The sequence below is a fragment of the Astatotilapia calliptera genome, chromosome 19 (genome assembly GCF_964374335.1).
Source record: "Astatotilapia calliptera chromosome 19, fAstCal68.1, whole genome shotgun sequence".
NCBI lineage: Eukaryota > Metazoa > Chordata > Actinopteri > Cichliformes > Cichlidae > Astatotilapia > Astatotilapia calliptera.
In genome coordinates, this window is record NC_137440.1 from 6,869,987 (window position 1) to 6,881,618 (window position 11,632).

At 40.5% G+C, this 11,632-nt stretch overlaps 1 protein-coding gene across 1 annotated transcript; it reads right to left on the reverse strand.

Moving 5' to 3' along the window:
• Nucleotides 1-210: 210 nt before the first annotated feature.
• Nucleotides 211-9,100, reverse strand: LOC113012645 (tumor necrosis factor alpha-induced protein 2-like). The gene is made up of 12 exons (XM_080294064.1): nt 9,031-9,100; nt 8,427-8,510; nt 7,683-8,328; nt 7,318-7,429; nt 6,988-7,110; nt 3,286-3,380; nt 3,078-3,170; nt 2,849-2,975; nt 2,633-2,752; nt 2,382-2,537; nt 1,715-1,836; nt 211-845 (listed from the first exon to the last, which is right to left on the reverse strand). The coding sequence occupies exons 2-12, from the start codon at nt 8,455-8,457 to the stop codon at nt 695-697; spliced, it is 1,776 nt and encodes a 591-aa protein (XP_080150190.1). The 5' UTR covers nt 8,458-8,510; nt 9,031-9,100; the 3' UTR covers nt 211-694.
• Nucleotides 9,101-11,632: the final 2,532 nt, after the last annotated feature.

The following is an 11,632-nucleotide window of genomic DNA, read 5'->3' on the forward strand; positions in this document are numbered from 1 at the left end:
ACAACCGGATAGTGTGGATGCTTAAAGCATCCACACAATTACTTTTTCAAAGTAACTTGTCCAACACTGCTTATTATAGACATTAACTGTAACTCCATTCCCTGTCTGTTGCCAGTACTATTGCTGTTTTTTCCACATACTATAAACCCTACAGTCAGTTTACATGTGGATCATCTACTAAACAGAGTAAACAGTAAAAACAAATTGAGCTGGTTTTTGCACATTTATTAAAAAAAACTCAACTTACATCTATTTATGTACATGAGACATGTATAATTCTCTGTAATACAATATAGCATAAAATACAACTTATGAAAAAACTAGACTTTAATATCATTGTAGTTTTTAAACAAAACGACATATAATAGAACGGCACTGACCTGTTTGTAAGTGTGTAAAAACAGACTCTTGCATACTTATTCACAGTTTCTATGAAATGCACAAAAATTGCCAGCATGAATGTAAAATCTAGCTTATGTATACAATAACATACAGTAACTACAGCAAGCATTCACCATCACCGAGTCTGCGTATAATAGGGATTTCAGTCTAAGTAGCATCTGAAGGTTTTTCCCTGGCATTCACTCTGTATGTCTTTACAGAGATAGACTGTAACACAATATAATACACGATAATATTGCTGCTCTGCAACCAAACTCTCAGTCAGTGATACTCTAAGAAGCAAATGTGCGGCTCACCTCACTTTAATTTTGGAGAAAAACTTCCGGATTCCAGGATCAGCACGGCTCTCTTTCAGTGTGTCTGACAGAGTGGTTTTGACGATTTTCCTGTCGGCTTTGGAGAGGTTTGTCTTGAGTTTGAGCAGAGCCGAAACATGTTTTTCACTGTTGGTGACAGAAAGAAGAAAGAGTTTTAAAAAAGTGACGTAAAGTCAGAGACTGTGAAAAAAGGATTGTCATGTGAAAGCTGCCACATTTGATATAGAAAAGAAAAAATATAAAGAAATTGAGCTTTTTTTTAGCTAAATAGAATCTGCAATGTTTTATTTCACTTTCAACATAAGAATAACAGCAGAAGTTATAACTTCACTGATCCCGTCTAAACTTGTGTTTCATTGACATGTTATGTCTTTTTCTGTGTGTAGCCAGTTTTCTGCCCCTGACACACATCCTTCCTACAAACACTAGCAGCTGTCATTAGCACATCACCAAACCTCTTTGAATTGCTGAGAAGAGGGGAGATGGAAAAGGTCTCAGTCCACCTCTGTTGGAAATCTGACAATAGGTGGAGCTCTTACTGAAATGGATCCGTGCTTCAAATGCATGTGACTCTCCGAATATGAACTATTTTTACCAAATAACTCTTCCATAAAACTCTTATTTAGCATAAACATATATGAGTGCTATCAAGAGCAGTGTTTATGTCTCCTGGTTCCCTTCTTCCTTTTTCTTTAAGGTTAGAAATAAAACCAAAACTAGACAGTTTGGTTTTCTGGTGGAAGAAATCTTTCATTTAACTCTAATTAACAGCATTATTGACTTCATCTACTCACAGCTGCTGCTGCTTCTCTCATGCCAGCATGTTTTATTTAGTTCTCTGTTTCAGTGCACTATCAGTGAGACTGGTAATGTAAAATAGAAAGGCAGCACATCTACTTTCAGCTCATGTTAGTTCCCATGAATGTAGCTCATCCTGCTCACAAGATATATCTGATACCAATTAAGATGTTTCGCTCAGTCAGCTTCCTGTTTACCTGAGGTCGGGATAAGCAGATCCCAGTGAAACGATTTGCATCTGTATGGCAGGAATATCTTGGAGTTTTAGCACTTCTGCAATCTTGGTCAGGATTTCCTTTAACCAGTCTTGTTTGGATCCCTGTGAAGACAAATCAGTGACGTCAGTTTAGTCTGCAAGTTTCCCCAAACTGTAATCAGCATAGCTGCTGTTTTTGGAAATAATGATGCTTTTCCTTCAGGAGCTATTGCACTGGAACTTCCAGCTAGCTGGGCAGTAACTGTGAATCTAAATTATTTCAGTTAAACAAACTGGAATTTTGCTCCAATTCTTACCAAAAATCTTGTACTGCAAGTGGCAAAGGATCTTGTTCCATTTAATAATATTATAATCCCTGTCTCATAATTGTAACTCCTTGTCCTCTCACCATTCCAGATCCAATATCTATTGACAAATGTCTTTTTTCTATTTCTTACTGATTTTTCTTTTTCTTCACTTCACTTTGAAAGTAAAACCAAAATTAGAGGATAAATTTCAAAACTTTAATATAGCCCGTCAATGGTTCTTTTATTATTGTTAGCTGAATTTGTGACTAAGGTTGTTTCACCCTGTCAAACAATCAGTGTTTGTGCTTGATTGATTTTATTTGTGTCACAGCTAAAGTGTGGAATGAAGGTAAGTCTCACCATTCTGGCAAACAGCTCGTGCAGTCTCTCTGCATTTTCTTTCACAGTCATGTAAGCCTTCAGCTGACGATCCTTGTCCTTCAGTTTGACCTCTCCTTTCAGGAGCCTCCGGACATATTCTACTGTCATTTCCTGCTGAAGCTGACCAATCAGCTCCTGAATGTAAGTAACAAAAAAACATTTTTTGTCCATTGATTTAAAAGTTGGTAATAATGGCTTCATAGCAAAGTTTCACGCGGTCATGTTTCTACCTGATGACAGGATTGAGTCGAACCCTGAAGTTCTTGAAGCACGTCTTCAGTGCTGTTCAGCAGCTTCTCAAACGTGTTCTTCTTCAGCCAGTCACTGGTTCCCACCTTCTGGTAGTGTGGCTGTGTGGGGAACAAATGTAAGGCATTTTGTTGATCTCCAAAGATGATAGCTGAAATGAAGAAAAACTGCCTCTAAATCTGTTTTAAAGAACTTACTTTGAGGATCTTGTGCACAGGGGTTAATAAATAAGTGTGGGCAGACTGTTTCATCTCAGTCAGACCTCGCAAACAGTTTTCCCGCACATTCTCTGGGAATAGATGGCTCTCCATGATAAGGAAGTCCCTTTAGACAGACCACACAGGACACATTAGCTCACAGTGAAGTATTCTCCTTTTATGATGAAGTTAAAATCTGAATTCCCATCTAACTGGATCAGAAACATACCTGAACTGTTTGACACAGCTGAGGTTTGCCTTTATGAAAGCTTTGCTGTGCCGTTTGTTCTGCTTAATGACGTCTTTGTGAAATTTTTGATACCTGCAAAAGATTAAGAACAGCTTTCACTTTTATCATCTTGTTATTACCAAACAGAAAACTAAAATGTATTTTCAAATTTAAATATTTAAAAGACAGCCTTGTGAAGCCTTGTTACCTCTGCATGAAGTCTGTCAGGTTGGATGTTATTTCCTGGGCCTTGTGCGGGTCTCTTACAGTTATATGTGCTGATGTCACGATGCCGTTGATAAACTGAAGACAAATGGATTGACAAATCAGTGGCAGTTTTAAGTTCCCAAAGCACTTTACACAGCAATGCACTTCCATCATTTTCAGATCCAGTTAAAGTAACAATGTTATGTCATTTTTTCACCACAACAATTTTTATTGCACAGTTCATAGCAATGTATCCAAAGCCTCTCGTCATGGTCAACAATTAGAAGTCAACAAATGCATGACTCACCGGAGATGGGCAGTAATGAGTGTTACTGTAATCCGATTACTTTTTTCAAGTAACGAGTAAAGTAAGGGATTACTATTGCAAAAAAGGTAATTAGATTACTGTTACTTTACCGTAAGCACGCTGCATTACTGCGTTACTAAAACCATGATTTTTTTGTGAGCGTCTCATGACAATGACGTAAGCGAGCGCCACGATCGTGGCAACAGCTGTGTGCAGATCAAGAATGAGTAATTGTCACTGTCGCTACCCGATCCGTACCAGAAACCCGATCGGTACCCCGCATGCACAAATCTTACGTCACTTCCTTTCTTTGCAAATATTGCGACAGTTAATGTATTTGAGTGACATGGTTAGCGCCCAGTTAGCTCATAGCATTTCTCAACAGCACTAAGTGATTTAGTGATAGTCGAGTGTGTTTATGCTTTTCTGTGTAGAGAGGATTGTTGGAACAGTGAGGATGATGTCCGCTATCACTGTCAATTGTCAGTAAACACTTAATCTGGCTGATGAATCTTCACGTGACATATTACTAAGTCATAGGGGTGCAACGATACACAAAATTCACGGTTCGGTTCGATACTTTGGTGTCACGGTTCGATATTTTTTCGATACAAAAAAAATGTTCATGCCTTTTTAATTTGTCATTTATTAAAATTATAAATATAGATTTTAACTCAAAAGTACAGTTTTTAAATTTAACCCTAACCCTTGTGCGTGTTTTTTATTTTGACAGCGAATGCGCACCTGCGGACCACTTATGTGCAGCCCTGGTTATTTAGCTCATCATATTGCAGCCACAGAAATTCTTTTGTCCATGAAACCATAAAGCTGCACTTTCTTTTTGCCTTATAGTCTGATTTGTCATAACTTCTCCGTTTTGTGGTAAGCTTTTCTTTGGCTGTCACTTCTTCACCCTGACCTGTCTTATTTGGCTCAGCAGAACTAAAATATATATCTGTCTGTGAAGGTTCTCAGTCATCCAGGTCATCGTAGTCAAATATGTATCCTGCTGCTTTTACACACGCACTCACATAAGCTCAGCGATTCTCTGCGCGATCAACCTCTCACATGTTTAAGCTGCGGGAGATTTCACTTGTCATGTTTGCATAGTAAGCTAACAATTAATAAGACGATGTCAGAGGAATTGGTGCACAAATTATCATCACTCACAGATCAGTGCTGTCGCTCTCTATACACAGTTCGCACGATTGCAAAGTGAAAGCAAAAAAACGAGCGCAAATTCAAACGCGATTTCAATATGTCACATATTGGCAGTGGCTCACCGATGCCAATGACATAATTACCCAGCTACATTTCTGAAAGAATGCAAAAGCATTGACATATATTTTTCCTACAATAGCCCGACGGGCAGGGCAGAGAGATTTTTGTAGCCCGACTGGAAAGATCGCTAGCTCCGGGACGTCGGGCTAGCGATTTTGCGAGCCCTGTATCTGATTGAGGAATCACTCATCTTTGGAAAAGAGAGTTTATTACAGAGAAATGTCTCTTTCCAAAATAAAAGCTATACTATCCGCTTCTTCTGGGGTATATTCTCAGCAGCATAAGGAGAATCACGTGCTAACAGCTGTCTAAATGACTCGGCTAAAGTTAGTAGCATGCTTGTTGTTTTTGTCTTTGCACTAGGATGATGTCGGCGTAAATGTGCAGTCATATTCGTTGTGTTCCCACTAGTGCTTTCAGGTTAATCTCGTTGAAATGACCTTAACACCACAACACGGCAAATCTCCGTTAACGAGCTACCGCCGATCGCCCCGTGCATGGGGCTAGACGGCCAACACGTTAACGAGCTAACTGCGCTAACACACTAGTTCCCACCCATGTAATTGAGCATTGCGTGGCACATCCAACATACTGTTTTACTTTAGTCCATGACTCGCTTACCTTCAGGGTCATACGTCACATGAAAACCAAAATAATTCCAAACGCCAGATCTGAATGAGGGTGGGGGAGGTGCCCTGCGCTCTTCCTTCTGTCTATGCTGTCTGTGTGGAGCGCTCAGTGGATCTGCGCTCGACAGTGCAGCCTAGGCGGAGTAGTCGAACGCAGATTCACTGAGCGCTCCACACAGACAGCATCGTCAGAAGGAAAGTTGATAAAATAAATTACAAATGTTGTATTGTTCGATACATATGCGTACCGAACCGAAAGCACTGTATCGAACGGTTCAATATCGATACGAATATCGTTGCACCCCTACTAAGTCAGTATTATTAAGTCTGCAATTAGGCGCCATTCTTATTTTACGGCGCTGTTGTTCAATCGGGGGACGCACTCTGTTAAGGAGAAAAGCATGAATTTGTTTATATACGGATTATACGTTGTTTAAATGTCCCGGGCTGTCAAAAATGAGGCAGAGCTGTTGAGAAATGCTATGAGCTAACTGGGCGCTAACCGTGTCACTCAAATATATTAAATGTCGCAATGTTGGCAAAGAGAGGAAGTGACATAAGATTTGAGCATACGCGGTACCGATCAGGTTTCGGGTACGGATCGGGTAGTGACAGTAATATATCGAGTTCAGGAGAGAGTATGAGCGTGCAGCGTTTAAAGCGTTTGATTCCGTAAAAAGTGACAAAAACATTAGTGTCCGCTGTTCACTGCGTGGGAAGAAAACTTCTTTTTACAGCGAAAAAACCCCCCCTAACTTCCGAACAATCACAGAGTACGCTACCAGGGAATGGGAAATTCAAAAACTCGCGGATTCTTCCACTGACTGCTCCAGCACACCTGCACCAGGGTAAACCTCCGCCTACCCAACTCCTGCTTTACAGGTGAAAATAGAGCAACAGGACCGCTAGTCTTTGATTTTATTTATTTTCTTCTGTGTTTTAATTGCATCTATTTGAAAGACTGAGTGTAAACACAAAAACCTATTTTATCTTATGTGCAGGAATGTGCAGAAAATAGGTTTAAATGTTAAACTAATTTCTTCCAGTCAGAGAAAGTTGCATATAATTTAATTTTTGCTTGATGCATGAAGTTAAAAGATTAAAACTAATAAGACACATTTTAAAAAGAGACTTTTCCATTTGATTACATTTTGTATGATGGATTAGGCAGAAAGTAGTTACTTTTTAAAAACATGATTTACAACCTGAATAGGTGATAAAGCGATAGATCTTTCAGCCCAATTCTAAGTAACTAATTACTTTTGAAAAATAAGTAATCAGTAAAGTAACAGGATTACTTTTTGGGGAAGTAATCAGTAATTACTTACTGATGACTTTTTTCAAGTAACTTGACCAACACTGTGACTCACTATAAGAATCCTTGAAGTTGGCCACCACAAGTGACACCTTTCAATTTATATTAATACATTTTTATAAAAGCATCGATTTCAGCCTCTTTCATTTTATTTTGTTGCAGCAACTCTACCTGGATGACATCATAGGCCACAGGACTGACGTAGCAACCATCATCTCTTCTCGGCTCCTTTCCTTGATCCCACTCTTTCTTTGCTTCATCCAATACTCGGCCAATATAAATCATCAGGTCGCTCTAAACACACAACAACACACAGCTGCCACTATTAAACCGCTTTCATGTGTAAAGATTTAATTACTGACAGTAATAATTACATCTACAATATTATGTTCAAAAAAATTAAACCAACAACTCTTTGATGCTTGTCTTGCACATCTCACTTTAAGCCCTGCAAAGACCATACTGATTAACTGGATACACGCCTCAGATACACTGTGTTACCTGTTGTTTGCTGAGGTACTGCTCCTCCAGAGCTTTCAGTAACTCGTCAGGAAGCAGGTTTCCCAGCGCTTCAGTATTGATATTACTGGCCAGCTCAGCTTTTTCAAGGATTCTGGTACACAGAGCAGATAACACATGAGTTTCTATAAACACCCCAAGTTGTGTTTAGTCTATAAAAATGGCATTTTATTTAGCACATTAAGAAAACAAGAAATTAGCTGTTACATTTGTATTATTATTCACTATCTGTAATTGCTCAGGTATTTATTCTTCTAAAAACAATGAAGGACCTCACACTGACAGACATCCTCATGTTTAGTCACAGAAAGATGCTGCTTCAAACAATAATTGAACTGGTGGCTTACTCTGGATAAAACTCCTTCACCCATCGCAGGAGGAAGCTGCAGTCCTTGTCATCCAGAACAAAGTCTGCAATCTTTTTGAGTCTTGCGCTGAAAGTTTGATGGTACTGTCTTGCATAAAAGTTACAGATGTCCATCTCTGGTGGGTAGCAGTTCTTCACAACCTCCACCACCCACTGCAGGTCCTCCTTCAGCTGCCTGCCCATGGACTGGACGTCTGCTCGGATAGGCGACTGGTTCACCTGATCACCAGTGGGGCTCGATGGGTTCTCCAAACGACTATACACTAATTCATGAAGCACTTTGTCATGGTGCTCCTTCCACTTCTTGGGCCTCCAGGCTGGTGGCGTCCGGCATATTTGTCCCCACAGCTGGTCCTGCTCTTCCTCAAGGTTGATGGCTTTCACCGCAGATGTCAAAGCAGACACCTCTTCCTCAGTGCTGAGAGAAAGACTCTTCTGCAGAATCTGCCATACATGCTCTTCAAGGGCTTTATGGTCTGCAGCAAGCTTTTTTACTGCTTCCTCGTGATCTTTGAGTCCATCAGCCTCTGTTTTCTCTCCAAACAGATGTTTCTCCCTCTTCATCAGTTGTTGAGTGGCTTCAAACAGGTATTGTCTTTCAAGGTATCCCTCAAAAGTAGGATTCACTGGTGGACAAAAAAGAAGATCAATAATTTTCAATCAGTTCACATTTCTCCTAAAACAAGGTGTTTATTACTTCTAGAAGAAATGGAGATGGTTATGCCTGTTGTGGATGAACCCGACCAGGTCCACATTCTTCTCCAGGTAGTAAAAAGTGACCAAAAGACCAAGAAAGGTGCTGAGAAATCTGCAAAAAAAAAAAAAATCAGTAAGTTAAAAAAACCCTACTTTCTCTGTCTTAATATAACTTTTTTCTATGATTGCCATAAACTAATCATTTTAGCCTTGTGCACATCATGACCGTGAAATAACAAAAAAATAGATTAAACCATAAATCTGCAATACAGGCATTACTATTTTTAAATTTTCAATAAATAAATACAATGATTTCCGCTTTATAAATCCCACAATTATCACCAGCACCGTAACTTAACTACATGATAAAAAAAAAAAAACCACAATAACAAAAAACTGCAATGTTTCATGCACGAAAGAAGACAACCCCCCCCCCCCCAGAAAAACACTTTTTACAGAACAACACATTTAAAAATGAGACATAAACAACATCAGCCCTAACACAAAGAAAACTACTGACATCATCCAATCGAATTACAACAATACGCCAAAGTAAGTCTGTAAAAAGTATTTGTGGCCAAACAAACTATCCACATTATATATATCAAAAAATTCATTCAGATTCTACTCACATAAGCTTCACAGTCACTACTTTGAAAGTAACTGCAGCTGCTGTGAGCTTTTATGCCTAACGAGACAAGCTCCTCCTGCTCGGGCTATGTAGGGAAATTTCACAGAGACCCACATGCAATCCCTCCCCTTCCAAAGCACGCGCACGCACACACACACACACACACACACACACACACACACACACACACACACACACAGAGAAAGCAGTGCTGTTTTTAGCATTAGGACAGAGGGCAGCAGTCTACACAGATACACCCAGACCTCTCCCCCCAGCTCTTCCAGTACAGGGCGCTGAGCTGTTCCCGGGCCATCCAGGAGAACCTCTTCAGTGTGATGGGGGTTTTCATGCAAGATAATTTCTCAGACATATCAGATGTAGATGATTCCTTACTAGTTCAATAAGCGAACCTCTTAAAAGGAGAATTTTTACATTTAACATATCATAATTGTCACGGGATGCCGGGGCAAGCCGGACCCAAAATGCGGCAGCGCTGGTGCAAGTGAGTTCATTTAACCAAAAGTGGATACAACAGGGATGGCGAGGATGAACCTGAAACTAAGAAAACCTAAACTGGGAAAAACTAACAGAAACTAACCAGAAACAGATATGCAGGGAGGTACAGGGAAATACACAGAAAGACGAAACACACAGGGCTTAAATACACACAGCAGTAATCAGGGGATGGGAGACAGGAGGGAAACACACCTGGGAGAAATCACAACTGACGAGGCAGGGAGATGTAAACTGAACACACTGACATCAGACAGGGACCTTCAAAGTAAAACAGGAACACATACACGCAAAGACAGACTAAGAAACGCGAACTAAACACAGAGACCTTACTACACAAAAGGGAATACACAGGCATGGATGACACCAAGCAGAGGGAACACAACTAAACCCTGGGAAACCAAAACACTAGGGCTGCTCGATTATGGCAAAAATGATAATCACAATTATTTTCACTGAAATTGAGATCTCGATTATTTGACGATATTTATTTAACCCTTTAAGACCTACCATAGAACCAAGTCCGCCAGAGCTTATATTATTTTTTTACATGTTGTAGTGCCATTTGTGGGAGCATTTCAAGTTGCTATACATCAATACAACTGTTATATCCCATATTTTAATAATATGTATGTATTAAGTCCATAGTAACTACATTAATTGCAAAAAAGTGCAATAAACTACAAAAAAATTGAAATTTTTTTTTTTTTTTTTTTTTAACATATATTTCTACTTGGAGAAATTTAAGAGGTTTATCCCTCAAAACTTTAAATACAAAAAAGTTGCAAAAAATAGTTTACAACAACAGGAAATTTATTTTGAGTGTCTTCATAGTTTTATTTTGGAGATACAGCAATTTTTATATACTGCAGGAAAAACGAAAAACAATATGATGCAAATTTGCAAAGAAAACAGCAGGTGCATCAAAATAAACTATTTCCAGCAGTGCAATTCGAGTTCTAAGTATCCCAGAAACTATTCAGAAAAGTCAAACATGACTTATAAAAACACCAGTATAGGCTTTTAAGGCCTACAAGTAAAAAAAACTACATTTTCTGCGAAAATGACGTCACTTCCGGTTTCGGGCAGGAAATGGCGGACATGCAATAGTTAGCGCTGACTCTGTTTCAATGTGGGAAGTGTTACGAACAGCTGATCGGATGGCAGCGTGTTTCTGGAATATTAGGGGCTGTGTGTCGGACAGGGTCGTCTGCAGTACGGGGGCCCCACAGGGAACGGTTCTGGCTCCGTTCCTCTTCACCATCTACACTGCAGACTTCTCCCACAATTCCACCCAGTGCTTCCTGCAGAAGTTCTCTGATGACTCTGCAATAGTCGGCCTCATCACTGATGGGGACGACAAGGAGTACAGAGGTCTGACCCAAGACTTTGTGGACTGGTGCCAGCTGAACTACCTCCAGATCAACGCCAGTAAAACCAAGGAACTGGTGGTAGACTTCCGCAGGCACAAGCATTCTCCACTGCAACCACTGAACATCCAGGGTATGGACATTGAGGCTGTGGACAGCTACAGGTACCTTGGTGTTCATCTGAACAACAGACTGGACTGGACTCATAACTCAGACGCCCTCTACAGGAAAGGGCAGAGCAGGCTGTACCTGCTGCGGAGACTCAGGTCGTTTGGGGTGGAGGGCCCACTCCTGAAGACCTTCTATGACTCTGTTGTGGCTTCTGCTATCTTTTATGGTGTGGTCTGCTGGGGCTGCAGCATCTCTGCTGGGGACAGGAAGAGACTGAACAGGGTGATCCGAAGGGTCAGCTCTGTTCTAGGATGCCCTCTGGACCCAGTGGAGGTGGTGAGTGACAGGAGAACGGCGGCTAAGCTGTCATCCCTGATGGACAACATCTCCCACCCCATGCAGCAGACTGTGACAGCACTGAGCAGCTCCTTCAGTGGGAGACTGCGGCACCCACGGTGTGGGACGGAGAGATTTCGCAGGTCTTTCCTCCCCACTGCTGTCAGACTCCATAATAAAGACTTTAACTGATCAAGCACACACATCCATACATATGCAATAATACTAAGTGCAATAATCCTTTCTGTCATCGTTGTATTTTTACTCAGTTGT